General features: G+C 33.8%; 1 protein-coding gene across 2 annotated transcripts in view; it reads left to right on the top strand.

Moving 5' to 3' along the window:
- Nucleotides 1–24,788, top strand: part of LOC111087838 (lachesin-like) — a 74,833-nt gene that overhangs the window by 11,830 nt on the left and 38,215 nt on the right. For both annotated transcript variants that reach the window (XM_022395932.1, XM_022395933.1), the window contains exons 3-4: nt 5,270–5,398; nt 17,168–17,458. In XM_022395932.1, coding sequence (XP_022251640.1) covers nt 5,270–5,398; nt 17,168–17,458 — 420 coding nt within the window. The remainder of the gene's footprint in view (nt 1–5,269; nt 5,399–17,167; nt 17,459–24,788) is intronic.

The raw sequence follows: 24,788 nt of genomic DNA, 5'->3' as shown, positions 1-24,788 counted from the left end.
CTTTAGTAGTATATAGATATAGGGTGACACCTGTGTTATGATTTAAATTATGTTGTAGTTCACGAATAATTAATGCTTCTTTTATTTTTTTTCTATTAATGTTGTTCTCATTCTATAATATTTTAAAGTTGCTGAAGTTAATTGGATGTTGATTCGTTGTGCTGTGTTCGTAAATGGGGATTGTTATGTTCTTGTTGTGGTACTGAGAAGGTAAACGTTAAGAAATATGTTACGAAGAACCCACTTATGTTAATGTTCATTGGGTGTTGATTTATTCTCCTAACAACACGTTAATGAACTGCTCTAAAAAACTTTCGTATTTAATGAACACATTTTTTTCTTAACTTTCTACATTTTGTTCCTTATCCTATATCCGAATGATATCTTATTGCACAGAAATAATTTGTAAGAATTTGAATAACTTTTACAATATTGACACTAATGTTAGGTTCAAGTTAGTTCTTGGTGTAGAATTAAATACGCTAAAACACACAAACGATTTGATAATTTGATACAGATAATGCCTAGATTGTTATATATAAAATTAGTAGAATACTCGTTTAATACATTGTTCAGGATGTTATATTAAAACAAATTTGAATATTCACATCAAAAAGTCACACCATAACCACAGTCGATATAAGACTGCCGTGGTACGGAATGTATCAGAACTATATTCTTACATTGCTTGGTGGTTTTTAGGTAGTGTAATGTAATTGAAAAAGCATCGCTTGTGTGAAGGGTATGTAACAGCCCTTTCCGAAGTAAGGTATTGATTCACTCGAATCATAATGATCTATTCAGATAGAGGATTTATATTTTGTACTTAACGATATTGAAAAAAAAACAAAACATGAATCAGCTGGAGGAACTAGGACCATTATGTAAGAGACCAGTAACAAGCCGTGCCTCAATCGTGGTAAACAAAGGGCAGTGTTTTCTAATAGGAAAGAATCAACCAACACAAAGATTAGTGTTTAAAGATGTTAACGTGCCAAAGGCAACAATACCAAAATTATCAATAAGGATTTATATCTTAAAACGAGGCCAACAAGGTATTGCTTTACTAAGTTGAGGCTGTCTATCATACCCTTTCACACGTTCAAGTGTCGCCACCCTTAAGTAGCTGGAGAAAGAAACGAACACTCCTGATATTCCATACGAAGACATGCCAGAAACGTTTTCAGGCACATCAGCTATATATTGTTAATTGATTGTTGAAACAGTAGCTTGGAAACCATTGCCCTTTTACAAAATTTGGATTATGGATAGAATACACGAAAATTTAATATACTATGACAATGACTGCCTTATGACAGAGCTTTTTTGCAACGGAAACTACACTGCAAGACTATTGTGAAGGTACAAGTCTATTATATAGAGCATGATCAGTTGTTGTGGCATTGTCTTCATCGACGCTGTGAGGATACAAATGATTTTTTTACATATTGCACTCAATCCTCTCTGGATTCTCTGTGCTCTAGCATTGGCTAAAATTTGACACTACTGGTTAGTGAAACGTGGATCCTCCTTTCCATGAATTATTTATATGTGATTTATCGTGGTAATTCTTGCTTTACCTGATGATGAAAATTAACTTGTCGAAAATTACACTTTTAGCTACTGCTGATGTTTCAAGCCGTTTTCAATTATATTATTAGTGATCTTACGTTTTCAGCACAGGAAATTGTCCAAATTAAAATTCAAGTAAATATTTTATCGCATATATTCTAAACAACTCGAGTATTTTTGGGAGTAATGTAGTGTATAAGCTTACTATATATTTTCTACCTCACTGTATTATACATAGAAGTTTTCAAAATTTCTTATTTTGTGTTGCTTTGGTCAAGAATATCGTTAAATTCCTTTCACTTTAGCGACCCATTGTAAAATATCATACCCCTAGAATAGCACTTTTTGCCTTCTAATAGGAAAGAAAGCTATATGGTCACCTAAGGTTTGTGAATTTAGACATGTATTTTTCTCATTGTGATCAGGTAACCCCTGGGGGTTATGATTTAATCAGCTACCGTAATAATTAATTAGTATGGAACCCGATCTTGATGAAAAAGTTTGAAACTTGTCATCACCTAGTTAAAACCAGCTCATCGCTAAAGATAACTTTTTTTTGTAGCACGTGCGTTATAGATTCTAACTGTGTTTGTCTTAAATAAAAAATATTTATTGTGATTGTACGTCTGTGTTCAATCTTTAATTAACAGTAATTCAGTAGTCAGAGAATGTATAATTGTTTAACAGTAGATATATTGTGAAATCTCCCGTTATTAAGAGGACCTATCTTGTGCTCAGAATGGAATCAGTTTTACCTGAAAGCAGCGCAGCAAATTAACTTTTAGTTAATCATTTAACTGTAATGATGATTTTTATTTTTCATCAACTTTCATAACTATGTTTCATAATTAAGACAATTTACAAGCACTGACATCAAAATTAGCTACATAGAATTCGACATGAAAAGAGATTATAGGTAGATTATATTCGTAATAAAAACAGGAGAAAATCATATATCAATTCGACCAAATATTACTTAATAAGGTCTTCTATAACATAAAAATAGAGTGCAAGTAAAACTTATTAAAACACAAAAAATACCAATTTTTTAACAAGTTTATCTAAAGAAAGTAAAACACAAATAAACTTAAAACACAATTACCCAATGCGATTTAAATAACGTGTCATCTTCCACCGAAAACTAATAGGATTTGATATAAATATTATTATTATATTTTCGAGACCCCAAATACAAGTATCTTTGTTTTTCTCTGCTAAATTATATAAAATTTAATTAAAAATGATAAATATCACATTTCTTATAAACAAAAACACGATTTAGTCTTTGAAAAACTTGTGAAGATATATAGTGAATGCGGTTTAGGAGAGTATACTACGTGACTCGTGTTAAAACGTTGCAATTCTATATTTATAAATTTATACAATAAAACATTTCACTACTTAGCCCCATATTTATGAAAATTTATTGAATTTGTAGTTAGATTAATTTTGGACGTTTTATATGGTCGATTTTTTTTAATTCCGTTAAAGAATTTGAACTCTTGTGGGTGACAAAGGTCACACGAGCATGTCATAAACCCAACATTATTGCAAAACGACTGTACTTCGACATTAACAGCAGTTTGAATTAAATTGTATCACTAACTTCGGTAGAACCTCTGGATTAAAAATTTACGCAAGAATAATTGGAATAGATTCTAAATTTTGTTGTTGTCAAAGCTTACTACTATATAAATATATTCAAACATAGCTTTGGAAACTTAAGTGAAACAAATGTTGGAAACTTAGGTTAAAGAAAGTTGGAAACTTAGGTAAAACAAAAGTTGGAACTTAGATGAAAGAAAGTTGAAAACTTAGGTGAAACAAAGTTGGAAACTTAGGTGAAACAAAAGTTGGAAACTTAGGTGCAAGAAAGTTGGAAACTTAGGTTAAAGAAAGTTAGAAACTTAGGTTAAATAAAGTTAGAAACTTCGGTGAAAGAATGTTGGAAACTTAGGTGAAACAAAAGTTGGAAACTTAGGTGAAACAAAAGTTGGAAACTTAGGTGAAAGAAAGTTGGAAACTTAGGTTAAAGAAAGTTGGAAACTTAGGTGAAACAAAAGTTGGAAACTTAGGTGAAAGAAAGATGTGTGTATGGAAGACCCAGTAAAGTAGTCAGTCAATCAATAACAGATGTGTGTTTTGGGGACCCATTAAAGTGATCAGTCAATCAATAACAGGTGTGTATTTTGAGGACCCATTAAAGTAGTTAGACAATCAATAACAGGTGTGTGTTTTGAGGACCCATTAAAGTAGTTAGTCAATCAATAACAGGTGTGTGTTTTGAGGACCCATTAAAGTAGTTAGTCAATCAATAACAGGTGTGTGTTTTGAGGACCCATTAAAGTAGTTAGTCAATCAATAACAGGTGTGTGTTTTGAGAACCCAGTAAAGTAGTCAGTCAATCACTAACAGATGTGTATTTTGAGGACCCAGAAAAGTGGTCAGACAATCAATAACAGATGTGTGTGTTTTGGGGACCCAGTAAAGTGGTCAGACTATCAATAACAGGTGTGTGTTTTGAGAACCCATTAAAGTAGTCATTCAATCAATAGGAGGTGTGTGTTTTGAGGACCCATTAAAGTAGTCCGTCAATCAATAACAGATATGTGTTTTGGGGACCCAGTAAAGGGGTCAGTCAATCAATAACAGATGTGTGTTTTGGGGACCCAGTAAAGGGGTCAGTCAATCAATAACAGATGTGTGTTTTGGGAACCCAGTAAAGGGATGAGTCAATCAATGACAGGTGTGTGTTTTGGGAACCCAGTAAAGGGATGAGTCAATCAATGACAGGTGTGTGTTTTGGGGACCCAGTAAATATATCCATTTATGTGTGAATACGTTTATATATCACCAACCTCTAATCTTATTATCTTTGTTGAAAGTTGTAACTTCGTCAAGGTGATTCAACAACAATAAGAAGAAACACGAGTAAATTAAGCTTTTGTATTTTTCTGCAACCAAACTTCTTTCAAAGCATGAAAACCTATTTAAAAATTCCCCTTTCTTCGTTGTGTTTGTAATGACGTAGTATAGGACCGATAGCTCTACTCAGCAATAAATTCTCGTTAACCAAGAGCGAATAGCGACATGGTTGATGACGTCTTTGTTACACAAGAAAAAGTAACGGTGAAATTAGTGCCTAACGCTGAAAAACAGGTGTCAGTTTACACAAAGAAAACACTTATTTGCTATCGTTCCTTTTTTTTTTCTAATCTAGCATCTTCTATTTCTTTATTCACCTATAATAATAAATCTGTATGCAACAAATCAGTGGACTAGCTTAACCTTGAATAGATAAGAGAAATTACAAGATTATTCTATGTTACTTAACGATTGTTCCCTGAGTAATTTCCTATGTTTTCAACGATAATGTTACATTATACATATTATATTATGCAGCAAATCTGCATTTTTCTACCCATAGTGCTTGTTATAATTACTTTATATCTGAAAAAAAGAGATCAATAGTTTTGTAAAATTTGTTGGAACGAATGTATTTTAAACTTAATTTGCGAAATTATGAAATAGAAATTGTAACGATTTTGGATGGATCGATTATGTGTACGTAATTTATTAATGTAACCAAATATTTTCATCTGAGAAGGCAAACATAAGTAATAGCCTTTACCTTTCCAGTTAGCATGATTATAACATGTCAACATAATAGGTAATATTTTTCTCTTTTCTCACATAGTTATGAAGGTGGTTGGAGACAAGTTGGACATTCGAAACATCAAGAGGACACACATGGGAGCCTATCTATGTATTGCTTCCAATCAAGTTCAGCCTTCCGTTAGCAAAAGAATCTTGGTTCATGTAAAATGTAAGTTACAATTTAAAATGGTTAGTTTTGGTTCATGTAAAATGTAAGTTACGATTTAAAATGGTTAGTTTTGGTTCATGTAAAATGTAGGTTACAATTTAAAATGGTTAGTTTTGGTTCATGTAAAATGTAGGTTACGTAGTAGACATTTTGTTTAGTAGAGAATTTATTTAACAAACTTATACGACCATGTTGCTTCAAACATGTTAGTACATGTAGATTATGGTATAGTTGATGAAGGGTTAGACATGAAAAACACTTTTACCAAACTGTTTTTGGTATCGTTGGAAAAAAAATCAATATAACATATCCAGAACTTGGAAATATCCAATACAACATATCCAGAACCTGGAAATATCCAATATGTGGAAGAAATTGTTTAAGCAAATTCCCTAATTATTCTTATTCCAAATGAGATTTTCTAGATTCGGTATACGTAGGAGGTGTATTCCAGAAATAACGATGTAAACGTTCGAAGATAATATCCAAATCTTGACTAAACTTTGCATGTTTATGGAATCTCATTACGTCATTCTGAAAACTTAGCTTCAACCAATTACTATCTCTCCAGAGCTTCTTGATAGCATCATCAATTCGGCGACTTGAACAAATGTTGCCGATCTGACGCAATTACAGCAATCATAATTATTCTTCTGTATACTGTTTGTTCGTCTTTTTTTACCACTGGTAACAACACCAAAATACGTATTCAATATAATTACATTATGATATTTTTCATACAATTATTTTATTGCAGTTAATTAACCTGTAAAGGGAATCAGGTTTCAAAATAAAACACACACGCGAAAGTTTGTTTAGTTTCTTTCATTTCCCATTTCAACCATCAAAAGAACGTTTTATGTCTGGTTTCTACTGTATGGATTATTACGGTATACTTTATTTCATTACGTTTTGCTCTCAACTGAGTTATGACTAGAGCTTCTGGTTTTCGGTCTTAGCTCCCAATGTAAAAAGAGAAAAAAAAAAAAAGAAATTAAACATTGTAAATGGTTATTCAGTTTACGTCCCCACTTTCCCGAGTCACTATTCTCGCGAAATCTAATCTTCTTCATACGGACTCGAGTATGAGTGTTATTATTTATCATTATTTTACAAATCTTTAACATAAATAACTTTGTATTATATCTGTTATTACTCCCATAAGGCAAATTAGTGTGCAGAGAATATACGGTACATTACTATACTTATTACAGTATTAAAAATGAAAATCCCTAAAAACACTGATTTTAACATGTCTAAATAAAACTAAAAAAAACAATTCCAAATAAACCCCAATTTAAAAATGAAAAATAAACATCCATCCACAGAAGCCTTAGTTTAACATTTTTTTGCTTCCAAAAAGAAAGTAAATGTATTCGAGAAGTTAACTAGTTTTTTTTCAAAATTAATCTAGTCACGTGACCTAATAAGGGCATAAGAAGTCTATGATTATGTATAAGATTAGCCTTCTTCTGAATTATTTCGACACAAAGAATAGATTTTAAAAACCATACCATTCATCTTACCTCTCTGTTTGTAAAAATTATCTGTCTTGATTCCTGGCGAGCTGAGGCCTGGCATAACCTGGAGGTTAGGGCGTTCAACTCTCAATCTGATGGTCGCGGGTTAAAATCCCCGTCACCGAACAGGCTCACCATTTCAGCTGTGGAGGCATTATAACGTGACGATCAATCCCAAGAGTTGGGTGATGTTAACTAACTGCCTTCCCTCTAGTGTGTGTTTGCTTTTCTTATAGCAAAGCCACATCGGGCTATCTGTTGTGTCCACCGAAGGGAATCGAACCCCTGATTTTAACGTTGTAAATCACTTGACTTACCATTGTTCCACTGTTAAATTAGGGACGTCTAGCGCTGATAGCTTTGGTGCAGCTTTGAGCGAAATTCAAACCAAACCTGGTGAGCCACGTAGGTGAAAAATACTTCTGCGCTACTTATAAAATTTTTCTTTTAAAATTTTATTTTCTTTATTTTCGCAACTTCGTTGCTATTATTTCTCTAGAAATTTCCATAAACAAAAATGATATTTCTTTTCCATTCAAGGTTCATGATATCAGAGTTATCGGTTCCAAAAGCAATTTCATATTTCAATGGATGCGAGAAAAAAAGGAAAAGGAAATAAAGATGTGACTGTAACTAACTTGCCCAGAAAATATATATATATCAAAGAGGATTTGAACACTTGTTAAAATTCCGTTTCTAATGATACAAAGTACAGCTTAGTACCAGAAGTTTTCTGAGTAGGCACTAGTTTAGAGGTTTAAAGTCCATACTATTAACGCTTCCAATATTATACTTTATTCATAGGTAAGTAGTTGGGGGCAGGGGGGGTACTTCAAACACCGCTCACTGATTGGCTGCCTCAGGAGAAGCGGTAGAGACGATGACGTCGTTGTACTATGAATCAGAGACCATTACTTCATAGTTCCACAAAGTGGCACCAGGGAGCGCATTGGTATGATAAGCACACAAATAGTTCGTTAGCGAACAACCAGAGGGTGGTGTAGATCCTAAAATGTAAACCTTTTTTTTTATTTTTTTTTACTGGTTTAGCATAAAAATAAAAAGTTCACGACACTATATAGTTCTCGTCACAAGTATTATTTTCTCACAATAAAGATTTTGAAACCAGATCTATATAAAAAGACATATCTATTAAGGACGTATTTAAAAAAAAAACGTTTTATTAACAAAATAATGAACAAAAATATCCTTAACATGTTTGTGGGATCCAACTTTAGATAACAGTTTTCGTTTCGACACATGTCGACAATGATAATAAGCATAATATATATAATATTGTCCACAGAGAGAGAGAGACGAATATGGTCCTTGCAGTAATTCTATTGTTGTAAGTTTTCTTTCGACAGTTCTTCTGGATGATTTTCTTATGCTGAGATTATGTGGAGACACTCCTAATGGATTAAAATATTCTCCTTTCTCATTTCGACTAATGTAAATACAGACACGGTGGTTACCATGTTTATGACTTGAATCCAGATTGAAAATGTACAGTTGTTTTTCTGTATGATCATGTTCTTGATAACTGGCAAATACACCACCAAACCTCTTTCTCATACACAAATCTTGTGTGGCTATCCAATAAATTTCTATAGTGTTCGAAGCTTCTTAGATATCAGTTATGATGTTTCTAGACTAATCAATTTCTAAAATTGACTGGAATTCTGCATATGTTAGAACATGTAGAGTGTTGGGTAACGCCCTGGTAAAACGTATTTCAATTCGTAAATTTCCCTGTTTCACCAAGTTAAAATATGAATCTCCAGCAGATAAATCGGATGTCATATCAGATGCAACGAATGTATATCCTCCCGAGTATTCGTCATATCCTCTATCAATTCCTAGATCTTCAATTTTTTTTTTCATTCTACTAAATAATAGCTTCGTGCATACGGTCGATCATCAAAGTGATTGCCAAGAAATTGATACTGTAATGTTTGAAATTGTATGGGTTTTCTTCGAAAATCCATTAAATGCATCGTTATCGACACATCCTACAACAAGACGTGTAGGTACTTGACTTAAAAAATGCATTATCGATAGATGCTTGTAAGTTTCCCTGAGGAATTGAAAACGATTTGCACAATATATAATTCAAAGAATTTTAGCTGTTCCTTTCTGAAATGCTTTAGTGTGCAACAGAACGACTGAAGGGTTGATCTTGACTTGTCTATCGTATATAGAATCGTGTTGTAATAAATGTTTGAATCTGAATTCATTTTTTGGCATAATACAAAATGAATCTTTACTTGTAAACTTACTCCATTAGACAAGAATTTGTTCTGCAAAAAGATGTCTGAATATAGATGGCTGATCACGTTAACTGTTTGACTACCACATGTATCTGTGTGTCTTTGATTCCGTTGTTCTCACCATTATTATAGTCTAAATCGTCAAAATTACTCACCATATCTTTAATCCACATGGACAATGTCAAATGACTTCTCTTATCTTCTCCATTATAACTCAGTAAATTTTCTATGTCAACCTTATATGCATAAAGGCTGGAAGATGAAGAAATGAGTTTGTTATTCAGGTGTACATCAACTAGAGAAAATAGAGAATGAAGTAGCAATTTGACAGGTGCAGAGGTGTATCTTCATCTTTTTTATGTCAGGCCCATAAGGTTTGACAATCTTTGCCTTTATATGAAGATATGATTGTGTCTTTTAACACGTGTATCATGTTTCCTTTACATCTGTTTGTCTACATTTCCACTAACTTCTTAAGGAATATTCATCTCTGATAATCGTACTGCAATTCCTTTTCTCCCTGTAGGGTTAAAATTCTTTCATTTTTGTAGTATGTTGTTGAATATGTTCGATTATGTTACTTTTTGGGATGAATCCTCCACTAACTACCCTTGATCACTCCAATTAGATCTCCACTGGAACATATCACATTAATACTATTTCAGCTTTTTTTTAAATTTCTGTGGAATGCTGTCGAGGGTCTCTAAATTTTTCATGAGTTGGTAATTCCATGTAAGTTTTAATGGGTTCTATGGCTTGCTAATGGAAGGTCTGATGACATTGCTGTAGCTGGTTTATCATCTTTAGTTTATCATTTACAGGCAACATATCATTTTGTATGACAGAATTCATATCATTATCTATAGAGTTTAATACTTTATATACTGATCTTTCATAAAATATACGTTGATAAAGCGAGTGTTCTAGTTCTTCAGAACGAGAATAATACGTTTTGTGTGCTCCATGTTTTTAAAATTCCAACAGCTTTACCAATAGTCCATCCTGCTAAACCACTAAATAAGGATAGTATTTGTGCTGCAAATAATGGTAAAAACTCCTTTATGTATTAGTAAGTTTCTTCTCCGTTTAAGTGATGCTTATTTGACAGCCAGCTCTCAATAATGACATGCACCATCCAAGTTTCTGCTTTTGTATGTTTGTTATGGGAAGTTACCCATCAAATTCGATGACGAGGAACCCACTTTGAGACTAATAATGGTTGGATACGGCTTGAATGGGTAATGAAGAAAAACTTATATTAAAGTTTTTCTTCATTATCCATTCAAGCCATCTCCAACCATTACATGATAAATTCATTTTTAGCTCTGGCAATTATTTCTTTAATATGTTTAAATGTAGCTTTAGATAATGCTCAGAGCAATTCTTGATATTGTTTAAGTGTCATGATGACACATGAAAACTATTTAGTTACACATCCATTTAAACATAACATCTATTTTTTTACAGTACAATTATAATGATCGTTAATAGAAAATGGACAGGGTAGAGTAGATTTTGGAAGTTGATTAACCCTAGGGCATCCAAACAATTCCAGATTATAACGATGAATTTTCAGCAGACTTATTAATATTATGGTAAAGTTCTCTCTTAGAAATCTAGCCACATTTCACAGGTAAGGGTATTTGATGCTTACAATTTTCCAAGGTATGTTATGAAGCTAGCGTATCACCTATTCACAATGACGATGATATATGTATCTGAAAGACATTCACTCAAAAACAGTTACTTAAACAAATATATACCTATATATTCATTGAGTAAACAGTTGAATGCTAATTCTTTATTTACATATGGTCTGTTCTTCAGATAAAATCTTTCCAGCTCTATCACGGCTACAGTCGTGATAATAAATGAGTATATATTCAATGAAATATCAGTTTTAACTTTGCTTTTATCCTACCAGTTTTAAGAAGGGAGACAACTCTCCGCTACGCAGAACTGACATGCTAATTCTTTATTTACATATGGTCTGTCCTTCAGATAAAATCTTTCCAGCTCTATCACGGCTACAGTCGTGATAATAAATGAGTATATATTCAATGAAATATCAGTTTTAACTTTGCTTTTATCCTACCAGTTTTAAGAAGGGAGACAACTCTCCGCTACACAGAACTGACATGAAGATAGACGTCATCGTGGAACTAACGACTATTTGCCTACAATCAACTTATTTCAAATACAACAAAGAATTCTATGAACAAACAGATGGTCTAGCCATGGGATCACCACTCTCTCCAATCCTAGCAGAAATTTCACGGAAGGCTTTGAAGATAGAGCCCTTTCATCCAAACCTATAAAACCAAGTTTTTGCAGACGTTATGTTGACGAAACCTTCGTTATTTAGCCCCATGAAACTTACCAGCCTTCTTAGAACATCGTAATTCTGTAGACAGGAGAGTCCACTTCACCATGGAAATAGAGGAACAAAACAGCCTATCGTTTCTTGACATATCCATCAGCAAACAAGGAGTAAGAAGAAAAATCACCACAACTGTATACAGAAAACCCACCCATACGAACAGATACCTACACTTCCAGTTTTATCATCCAATCTCGATAAAACGTGGCATAATACAATGCCTAAACAAGAGAGTAGAAAACATTTGCAATAAGACAGCCATCAAAATGGAAGCCAAAAGAATGTAGAGGGCTTTAAACAGAATGGCTACACTTCCTCCTTCATCAGAAACTCCCTGAAAATGACCACAACAGAAGAAACGATCAGAAAAACACTACCACTACTACAATTTACTTCCACTACCTGCAAATATTTAGTGAAAAAAAACAACTCACAAGCATAGCCAAGAAATCCAACATAGACGTGTGGTGGAAATCTTACAAGACATTAAGGTCCATTCTGGTGAAAAAACAAACAGTAACAGACCAATGAGAAACACAAAAACGTCATTTATGAAATTCTGTTTTCCTGCAACGAAACATACATTGGAGAAACAGAAAGAAGACCCGCGACAAGAATAAAAGAACATAAAGACAGTACAAGGCTTATATAAACACAAAATTCAGCCACTGCAGAACACACCATGTCAACTGGACACAAAATATACTGGAAAAAACTAGAATCATCGACACAGACAAATTTTGGAAGACAAGAAAATTAAAGGATCATTATATATTAACACAATTAAGCCTTCACTAAACAGAGATTCCGGATTATAGTTGAGTAACCTGAGGCTACTATTCGTTGAATCTATAGGAAATCTCTCCTCCAATCAAAAACAGGGATAAAACATACAATCATAACACACTCTCCACAATCCACCAGAATGCTACAAAGATCAACAACACCTTACACACACTGACCTGATGACGAAATGCGTTCTCTACACTTCTGTCTCTACAACAGACAGTTGCTGTCCATTCTACAAAGTTTCATAATGAATACTCTGCCAAAACAATCTATCAAAGAATCATCTCTCTTCCGTCCTCCTGAGGCAGCCAATCAGCGCACGGTGTCTGACACTTATGTTTGACAAGTTGGGCACAACTCACACGATTAGTCGTTTGTAACTTACATCAATTTTACACTTGCTTTACTCACAGTGTTTGCTGAGTGATTGTACAAAACAGTTTCATCTACAAGTGTCATATAAATGAATAATAACGTTACGTTTACTCGACAGGGTGTCAATCCTAGCAGTAAACTATATGATGGAAGTTGAAAATTTTGACTTATGGTCGTATCCTAGAAACCACGTGTAACAGTTCACTACCTAGAGGTCAAGTCATGGTTTAAAGGAAAGGATCGTAAGAAATTTTTATTTCTAAAAATTCTACAGCCGTTGAGGCACTCAACTCTCAATCTGCGACCCTCTAGTAGCCTTGCGTGAAACTCAACAAAGAAATAAACGAACTTAACCATTGTTTCTATCCCACATCATAAACGGCTAGATACCGTAGGTTTCTCTCATTTTTATGATGAACTCAAATGTACTTTTATTATTATTCTTATTTCTCTAACTGTCACAGATATGTTAAATGTGAACCCAGCAAAAACAACATCTGTTTACCATTCTAAAATTTCCGTCATGAAACAGAAATGTTCAGAAAAAACAAATCTGTAAAGTCGTTCTTCGTTTTTTGCTCATTTTGTTTAAAACAATTATTTTTTTAAAGAGATCTTGGTATGTATTACTTTACCTTGGCGCTGCTTGTTGTCATTAATAATATAGAAAGTAGGTATTTTCATCTCGAAATTAGCAACGATCTTGGGTAATTATAAGAAAAATGTAAAATATCTATCTGTTGCAGTGTAGTGATATATTGTTTCGATGTGTTTGTAGATGTTTAATTCACAGCTTCGCTCAGTAAATGTAATGTGCAAAGGCTTTTAGTACTTAAATTAGTTGAACGGTTTTCCATGTTTGTTTCTCTTTGTGTGGGTTTCAAATTACGATAGATTTCGGGCTATGTCACTAATGAGCACCAACAGTGAAGTACACTGGTGTGTGTATATAGGTTACAGCATATCTCAATATGAACTTTTATTTTGGGACTTCAGATCTTTTGTTGTTAACGCTTGAAGAGGAACCGTCACAAAATCTGCAGCGTTATGTATGTGTATCCTGATCAGAGATACACGCAGCACATAGGAACATCTTGTACTGCTGTGTTAAGTTCTACATGGAAGCATTTCAAAATAGTGGAGGTTTCCCTGGTCTCCATTAGAGTCCAAACGTTCTTCGAACGCCTAGAATGTGTTACATGTGAACTTTTATTAGCAATGATTCAAGAATAAACCACAAGTACTATGTGTTACATGTGAACTTGTATTAGCAATGATTCAAGAATAAGCCACAAGTACTCTGTGTTACATGTGAACTTGTATTAGCAACGATTCAAGAATAAGCCACTAGTACTATGTGTTACATGTGAACTTGTATTGGCAATGATTCAAGAATAAGCCACAAGTACTCTGTGTTACACGTGAACTTGTATTAGCAATTATTCAAGAATAAGCCACAAGTACTATGTGTTACATATGAACTTGTATTAGCAATGATTCAAGAATAAGCCACAAGTACTCTGTGTTACACGTGAACTTGTATTAGCAATTATTCAAGAATAAGCCACAAGTACTCTGTGTTACATGTGAACTTGTATTAGCAATTATTCAAGAATAAGCCACAAGTACTATGTGTTACATATGAACTTGTATTAGCAATGATTCAAGAATAAACCACAAGTACTAGGTTTTGATGATCTAAAGGTCTTCCTAATCCCTCTGTTATAGAGTAATCTCTCGAAAACTTCGTTATCTGCTCTCGATTTTAGTTACTTTTGTTATTTGGTCCTTGCTTCAACCTCTCTTACAATTGTCACATTATTTAGGTTTAAGATCAACTTGGTTAAATATACGTTGACGCACATTCTCAGATATAGTCGTATACACAGATAAGCCTTTCTTGCAATGTCATACCTATCTTTAGATACCATGCAAGCTAACTTTCTCCAACAAAAATAATACTAGTAAGCTCATCAGTCTACATAAAAACTCGTTATTTTAGTACTTATCGTATTTCAACCTCTCGTCGGAAGAATCCTAGAAAGTTGGTCGTGGTAACTAACAGATTTTTCTTTAAGTCTGGCGTTTATGCACGTGCCTAAATAGTTTCACCTCTAATAAAACACTGCAAGTATTAAAAACGTTTAGCATTGTAAATAGAATTATATTTTCTCCATAAATCAGAAGAACTTTATACGCCTTATATTCTCATCTTACCTCTAAATTTGAAAGTGAAACTGATACGTGTGTGTGTGTTTTTATTTTGATAAACTGAAATATATTAAAATTTCTACTTCTACAGTGGCTATTGTTATGGTTGACTGTACTACGGCTTGTTCAAGGGAAATAAACAATAGAAATCCGCACGTTTTCAGATCTATAGCTTATAAGACCTTCTACATAATCAGTAAAGCTGGTGGATTAATCACAGTTTATATTTATAATGTGTCGGATACCCTTGTCTCAACATCGATCGCGTTCACTGTGATAGCCATGCATTATTCCCCGAAACCGCAACTTTCATTTTAACAAACTTTTCCAAAGAAGGTCGAGATCAATCTCAGACCACACATGTCGACAAACATTCCAAAGACCCCCCACTGCACGCGGACGTCGGCTTGTAGTATCTCGTTTAAGCAAACCAAATAAACGGAAGTGATATGGAAAATCTGGTGTCTTCACATGAAATGAGGGAGGGAATGAACAGTAGATTCGTTCTCCATAGAAGGTGTAAGCCCTGCTGTGGACTTAGGCGTGTGACCAAATACTATATTATGATGTAGTCTTGCATTCTTGGCGCTCTGACAATATATTATAGGAAATTTAATCTCGTAAAATTAGTGCCAATATCGTTACAATAGTAACCACCTTTGTTTTCCTGTGCACCTTATGATGTTTGAATTTTCTGTTGCATGAAGCTCAACTAAGAACTTTGTTTACAAAGAGACAAATATAGTTAAAACCGCATAGGCGACGAAAATATCTAAATTAAATATAATTGGTTGACCAATCAACAAGTTTTTTTATATTTAATTTTAAGAATATTGTTTAGATAATTTGTGTCACAGTAGAAAATGTTTTATCTCCCAGTCAGTGGCCCGGCATGGCCAGGTGGTTAGGGTGCTCGACTCGCAATCTGCGGATCGCGAGTTCGAATCCCCGTCCCACCAAACATGCTCGCCCCTTTAGCCGTGAAGGCGTTATTATGTGACGGTCAATCCCACTATTCGTTGGTAAAATAGTAGTCCAAGAGTTGGCGGTGGGTGGTGATGACTAGCTGCTTTCCCTCTAGTGTTACACTGCTAAATTAGGGACGGCTAGCGCAGATAGCCTTCGTGTAGCTTTGCGCGAAATTCAAAACAAACCAAATCAAACCCAGTCAGTAGCTTCTAGCCGCAATCGTTCACGTTCAACCAGATCTCGTCCAGCGCAACGGGTATGTCTCATATGCAAATCATTTCTCGCACATTTTTTTTCTTGCATGTTTGGGAAGCAGCTTGTACACTCGTGCAGTTAATTTGGATACGTAAACTGTCTTTGAATTACTTGCTGGGTGAATAGAAGTTGCCAGTGGCAGTCATTGGTACTGTGGCATACTGCATAATTTCTCTACAACCTTACATAGGTAGATCAATTTTCCCTTATTTCTCTACAACCTTACGTAGGTAGATCAATCTTCCCTTGTCGTAAGTCCGTGAACTTATAACACTAAAAATCGATACCCGAGACGAGCAAGGCACAGGTAGCCCAAGGCGTATCTTTGTGCTTAGCAACAAACAAACAAACTACTCCTTGTCGATGGTATTCAACATGCTATAAATAGTCGTCTTTTAGAAATAGTTGTGACTTAACCTTTGGATGTCCTTTATTTTGCTATACGAATATCCTTCATCAGAAAGAGCTGTGACGTACGTATCTCGGTCTAACTCTACCATAGAGCATTGTACTGTCGAATGATAGGAAGGTAGATGTAAATCACATACTTAGGTGTTAACAGTGCCACCTGTGGTGAAACTTTGTGCATTGCATGGACTCGCTACTTTTATAGTTTATACACAAACTATTCTTATAAATATCAATTAACCTTCTGTAGTCTGTAAATACAAGAATTGCTGTGTATGATTCTAATGACACACAGTGTTTTTTAACTACTCTGATTTTTTTATAAGATGTAGCAACAAACTGATTGTTCTTACTCCACACCTGTTCCATGACAACTCATCCACCATTATATAATTGTTCTAGAACTTCAACAGTATGTACTCGTCAGTGACGAAGTTTGGCTCTACTTTTGTCTTAATTCGTGATTGTCTAATGCACTTGAAAGGTTTTACTAGGTTTTGTTTAAAACATATATTAAAAAATATTTCTAGATATCCAAGCTTTAACCAACATCCTCTATGTATGATTTTCTTTTATTTCTTCTTACACAAAGTTTCACCCATGATCTGGACAAACGAACAAGTATTAGGAACAAGTGTTGGGACGTCTGTTACTCTGGAATGTCATCTAGAATCCTATCCCCCATCGGTGACCTACTGGACGAGGAATGAAGACACCTTGGTTATCTCAGATTCAAAGCGGGATGTGATGACGGTTGAAATAGGCCTGTACAAGGTTGAAATGAGGTTAAGGATACGAAATGTGGACCACGAGGATTTTGGACCTTATAGATGTCATGCTAAAAACTCTTTGGGCGAAGTTGAAGCCTCAATTAAGTTACATGGTGAGTTTCTAACTATCTAAGTCAGAAAGTACTACATATTTAAAGTGTAACAGTAGATAGGTTCGCATCATTGCATCTCATTTACATTCAGTTATATGTTTCCAACCCTACTTAGGTTTAGTTGTGTGTTTCCAATCCTACTTACGTTTATTTGTATGTTTCCAGGCCTACTTAGGTTTATTTGTGTTTCCAACCCTACTTAGATTCAGTTGTGTGTTTCCAACCCTACTTAGGTTTAGTTGTGTGTTTCCAGCCCTACTTAGGTTTATTTGTATGTTTCCAGGCCTACTTAGGTTTATTTGTGTTTCCAACCCTACTTAGGTTTACTTGTGGGTTTCCAACCCTACTTAGGTTTAGTTGTGTGTTTCCAGCCCTACTTAGGTTTAGTTGTGGGTTTCCAACCCTACTTAGGTTTAGTTGTGTGTTTCTAACCCTATTTAGATTCAGTTTTATGTTTCCAACACTACTTAGATTCAGTTGTGTGATTCCAACTCTACTTAGATTCAGTTGTGTTTTTCAAACTCTACTTAGGTTTATTTGTATGTTTCCAACCCTACTTAGATTCAGATGTGTGTTTCCAAACCTACTTAGGTTTAGTTGTGTGTTTCCACCTCTACTTAGGTTTATTTGTATGTTTCCAGGCCTACTTAGGTTTATTTGTGTTTCCAACCCTACTTAGGTTTAGTTGTCTGTTTCCGACCCTACTTAGGTTTAGTTGTGTGTTTCTAACCCTACTTAGATTCAGTTGTGTGTTTCCAACCCTACTTAGATTCAGTTGTATGTTTCCAACTCTACTCAGGTTTATCTGTGTGTTTCCAGGCCTACTTAGGTTTATTTGTGTGTTTCCAACCCTACTTAGGTTTAGTTGTATGTTTCCAACCCTACAGTTGTCCCATAGAGGAAAAGTTAATCTTGTAGGCATTCTTTTTAACACATTTATGATACAATTGGTACACGGTTTTGAATGACTGTATAATTTATTTCCTAATTTTTATCATTCAATCAAGAATTTAAGCTAATATTAACACAGTCAAATAAAACTGTCTTACTTCCCATTTTTATCATAAATGCGTTGATTGTGTTAAAGACACCAGATTAAGAACTTACGGTAGTGTTGTAGTGACTTGATATCAATCATTGTCGATCACCAAAGCAATTAATAATTAATAACTTTTTACTAGATATTAATTAGTTTTGTCCTTTACGTTTCTACTACTAATCTGCTGTAGTTTTGAGGGACTCTAAAGATGGAGTAATTGTGTGTTAGTAAAAACTGGTATTCGATTCTGAGTATTATTGATGGAAGTCTGGAAATCAAATTACTTTCAACGTCATGTTAAGCTTTTGTTACCATATAAACACCTAAACACTTTAGCGGATGTGTTAAACAAGACTGTTTTTTTTTCATTATTTAAGATTCTTTATGAATGAAGATGCTTTAAGGTTAAGAAGATATTGGGAAGAAGAAATATCTAAACCCTAAATTAATTTTATCACAAGTAACGGAATCTGCTAGCCAAATGTTAGATGGCATTGCAACCTTACTTTAAGCTAAGCATGCTTCAGAAACACACTTTTTTACAGCTTACACTGCAATTACATCTTATACAGTGGAAAATAAAACACCACGCTAGATGAACTGCGCATTGACTAACGTACTGCGACAGGACTCCACAATTAGAGGAAAGAGAGCCTGTGCTTTTCATGGTGCTAAATATATGGTAAAATAAAATCAGAATTCTCTAAATTAACATATGTGATTTAAAACCCTTCTCCTCATAATATCGCTATATGTATATAAATCCTCCTGGTGTCTCAATGGTGAGTCTGTATGTCTATAACCCAAAAAACTAAGATTCGAAACCTTCGATGAATGAAGTACAGATAGCCTATTGTGTAGCTTTGTACAAACAACAAAACAAAACATGTGTATTATAAATAACAACAATAAACAAAGCTAACTAAATAGCTTTTTCCCATACTTATTTCAATGTGTTACTGGACATGTAAAGACATTGTCCTATACTTGACTACATCACTGTATAACATACAATGTCCTATGTTTGACTACATCATTGTATAAAATACACTGTCCTATGTTTGACTACATCATTGTATACCATACACTGTACTGTGTTTGACTACATCACTGTATAACACACACCGTCCTATAGTTGACTACATCACTCTATAACATACACTGTCCTATAGTTGACTACATCACTGTATAACATACACTGTACTATACTTGACTACATCACTGTATAACATACACTGTATTATACGTGACTACATCACAGTATAAAATACACTGTACTATACTTGACTACATCCTTGTATAACATACACTGTACTATACTTGACTACATCCTTGTATAACATACACTGTACTATACTTGACTACATCCTTGTATAACATACACTGTACTATACTTGACTACATCCTTGTATAACATACACTGTACTATACTTGACTACATCCTTGTATAACATACACTGTACTATACTTGACTACATACTTGTAAACATACACTGTACTATACTTGACTACATCCTTGTATAACATACACTGTACTATACTTGACTACATCCTTGTACAACATACACTGCACTATACTTGACTACATCCTTGTACAACATACACTGCACTATACTTGACTACATCCTTGTACAACATACACTGCACTATACTTGACTACATCCTTGTATAACATACACTGTACTATACTTGACTACATCCTTGTACAACATACACTGCACTATACTTGACTACATCCTTGTATAACATACATTGTACTATACTTGACTACATCCTTGTACAACATACACTGCACTATACTTGACTATGGTTACATATATTGTTATAAGAGTCAACTATCCCAGATTATTCTTTAGGGTGTATTAAGTAACCCTTTTCACTACTATTTCGTACCTTGGCTTATCAGTGACCTCCTGGTATATTTTATTACCTCCTATATACGTAATGTATTTTAACGTAATAGTGCATTTCCTGGCTTCTATACAATTGTTTTCTCGTTTCAGAGATCATTTGTTTTATTTTATTACACCTGCATACAAATCTAGGTCTATGAGTGGTTCATTTGTTTCCGTGATTACACCTGCATACAAATCTAGGTATATGAGTGGTTCATTTGTTTCCGTAATTATTCCTATATATAAATTTAGTTGTATTAGTGCTCACTTGATTACGTCATTTTTCCTATATACAAATTTTCATGTATGAGTAGTTTTGTTTTTAACGTGACTATGTTTGTATACAAATCTTCATGCATGAGTATTTCTGTTTTAACGTGATTATGTTTGTATACAAATCTTCATGCATGAGTAGTTCTGTTTTTTAACGTGATTATGTTTGTATACCAATCTTCATGTATGAGTAGTTCTGTTTTTTAACGTGATTATGTTTGTATACCAATCTTCATGTATGAGTAGTTCTGTTTTTTAACGTGATTATGTTTGTATGCCAATCTTCATGTATGAGTAGTTCTGTTTTTTAACGTGATTATGTTTGTATACCAATCTTCATGTATGAGTAGTTCTGTTTTTTAACGTGATTATGTTTGTATACCAATCTTCATGTATGAGTAGTTCTGTTTTTTAACGTGATTATGCCTGTATACAAATCTTATTTTATGAGCGAGTTTTTTTTGCTTATTATAAGTACGCTTTCAGTATTGTTTCTGTATGTTGCTCCATGACTTCACTTCAATAAATCCATGTACTTTTATGACTGATTACTTAATGAATTATGCTTTGTTCCCTTGTATTCCAAGCAACTTTATTTTTTATTTAACTATTCTTACTTAAATTCTTGTATGAGTGATTGTAGTATTTTTACGTAAATAACCAGCTCTATGGTATACCCCGTACCTGAGGAAAAAAGTGCTTTAAGACAGAACAAAACATTGCCTGGTTGTAGACATATATTTTCATTTGAAAGATGTAATTTAATTTCATTATATTACTATTCGTTGTACGGGGAAAACTGTATTTTGTTTATAATAGTCATTTAATTATTTTATACTAAATTAGATATATGCGTGTAACACGTACAAAAGAACATTTATTTAAGATATTACAATTAAACCAACAAAAAAAAAGCTTGTATCTCGTTGATAATTTAACTCAATCCCCTGCGGTTATATGACGTGGTCATGCCAATCACAGGTTAACGTTTATGGTGACACTATGGTGAAACCTACTCGTCTTGGAATAAATGAGCAATTAATTAATTCGCAATTTTAAGCTATTCAAATACTGATAAATACAGTCAAAACTATTCGTATTTATACTTTGTCCTATGACCAGTGAATAACTGGGTTTGTTAACGGGCGTACTTATTATTCCACGTGTTGAACAAGAATAACATAAACGAGTATTCAGAATAAAAACTTAAAATAAAAATTATCGATAAGCGTATAAGGTAAGCGTCATCAAGATGTTGCGTAATAGTATCGGTAACATAGTTCCTATGTGTTTTGTATAAACTGACGCATTATTAATGTGAAAAAAACGATATCATAACAGGTGTTATAAACTGACGCACTATTAATGTGAAAAGAACGATATCATAACACGTGTTATAAACTGACGTACTATTAATGTGAAACGAACGATATCATAACACGTGTTATAAACTGACGCACTATTAATGTGAAAAGAACGATATCATAACAGGTATTATAAACTGACGCATTATTACTGTGAAACAAACGATTTCATAACACGTGTTATAAATTGACGTACTGTTAATGTGAAACGAACGATATCATAACAGGTGTTATAAACTGACGCACTATTAATGTGAAAAGAACGATATCATAACACGTGTTATAAACTGACGTACTATTAATGTGAAACGAACGATATCATAACACGTGTTATAAATTGACGCACTATTATTGTGAAATGAACGATATCATAACAAGTGTTCTTCAACAATATACAGAACATTTGTTTCATGGTCATTAACAACAAAAGTAAAGTTTATTCCAGGGTCTCCAACAACAAACTTATAGATTATTTTACGATTTTTAACACCACAAGAAGAGTGTAGTTTTCTCTATCTATTTTTAATAACATCTTTCTGGCGTAACACATTTTCTCTATTAACGAACTTATAACTCATTTGAAATGATCTTACAGTTACCAAAGGCCGAGTAAAGAAGATTACATGCTGTACCAAAGCTGACAGGAAGTCTTCACAAAATGACTTTTCTTTAATTCTGATAAACGAGAAAATTTACTAATATCAGCTGTCGAAACGGTTGCATTATAAACACGTGGTCGTTTATGTGTAGGTCGAATAGGAAGGCTTGCGTGTGCCATAATAGAATCTGTTAAATGATAAATCGTATCAGAAAATCTCTACCATGTTCCATGTGCAGAAAGACATTGAATTGCCCACAAGCAGTCAGTCAGTTAAGTCAGATCAAGAAACATTATCGTGAACCAGCTTGTAGCAGTTTCGTAATTTTGTACAACATAGTGCACTGTCTTTGTTGCCTTGTAATGATTTCTGATTCACGTGACATGTGTACAAACTCATAAAGTTGGTTCTGTTTATTAGTTCTCATGATAGCAGTCCTAATAACTTATTTCCAAACCAAAGTCACAAAGAGCTATAGTAATAACATTCAAAAATAGTAAAATACGAACAAGATAACGATCTAGCTAATGTACCACATTACTAACTATCATGATGATGATACTAAATTACCAGTAAACGTTCTTTAACGTAGGAATAACATCGCCAGTTTTCATGACACATGCTACACTTTATCTTCTTTAAACTGAGAACTCTAAGAAACTTTGATAACATATATAACCCACTTAATCAATTCAAGATTTCTTGCTTTCCATCACGATGGAGACCGAGATTTACTAATAAGTAAAGTATGTTAATGACCTAACATCCCCAGATAGTTACAAGTAAAACATTTAATAACACAACAATCAAGATAGCTTTATTCGAATGTAGCTTAATATTACACATGCTTAGCGGTTATATGTAGGTTAAGTAAGTTATATTAAGATCATTTGGAGTCGCACCACGTCATTACAATCCATGTCGCCACGTCGGGCCATATTCTACCTGATAACTATCCATCTTTGCAATAACCTGTAGCGTAGTTCCATTTCAAAAGGCTCCGTCATAACAAATTCATGCCTAAAACATACACTTCCCTCCTGTATGTTTTCCTTAAGCCATCTAGTGTAAGAATACGTCACTTTTTTTCTTTTTAGAGGAAGATCCTCTTGAGTATGTTGCGTACTGTTGTCTGGCACACGTGGACGTCTTTTGCCACTGACTTTTGTGTTCATGGATTCCTATCTGTTAGAAGACGTAACGCTTAATTTACGATGGTTGAGATACAACATATAGCAAGCCATACGAACTGTCCTTGTGTCCCAAGTTTATCCACACATATTTCTTTCCTGGTCTGAACACATCTTTTGCCACTGACTTTTGTGTTCACGGATTCCTATCTGTTAGAAGACGTAACGCTTAATTTACGATGGTTGGGATACAACATATAGCAAGCCATATGAACTGTCCTTGTGTCCCAAGTTTATCCACACATATTTCTTTCCCGGTCTGAACACATCTTTAAAATCTGACTGTGTGAATATTTTGCGTTAGAAAGGGTTGTTAAAAACCCTTACCAAAGCGACTAACTTTTAGCGGCATTACATTAACTACGAAACGCCAAACACTGTCAAAATTTACCTCTGCGCATAAAATTGTAAGTGCGTTTCTTTTTGCTCTTTCGTTATTAGAACATAATCTAAACCTTTATAGATTTCGTTTTAAAAATATAAGTTGTAGGTGTCAAAGAATCGGAATCTATTAACAATACAGTCAATATTAAAAAGCATTGTGTTACATATTCATTTATCATACACTAAGTTACTTTAATAACAGATATTAATCTCCTTATCTATCATTTTATTTCCTTCCATTTTGTTAGTTGTGATGTTTCTCTTTACAAATGTTTACGGAGATTATGCAAGTATATTTAATCCGCTAGTAATTCAAAAAAAAAACAACAAAAAACATAGAGTGAGATAGAATTTTAAAAGTGTTCTATTAACCTAGCTGTTCATTTGACGAATTAGCTGTACTGAACACGATTGTGCCTTCGTTGATCTCTTGCGATGTTTTTATGTTTAAAGTAATTATTTGTTTAACTGTGAGTTGTTACTCTATACACAGCAGAACAGACTTGATAAGTTAACCTTTCAACTAAAATTTTAATTGTTAAGGAGTTGATGATATTTTTTAAAATTAGCACTATATATATATATA

The sequence above is a fragment of the Limulus polyphemus genome, unplaced genomic scaffold (assembly GCF_000517525.1).
Source record: "Limulus polyphemus unplaced genomic scaffold, Limulus_polyphemus-2.1.2 Scaffold2728, whole genome shotgun sequence".
In the NCBI taxonomy this organism is placed as follows: domain Eukaryota; kingdom Metazoa; phylum Arthropoda; class Merostomata; order Xiphosura; family Limulidae; genus Limulus; species Limulus polyphemus.
Note: the sequence above shows the minus strand (reverse complement) of the source record. Positions and strands in the feature narration are given on the sequence as shown.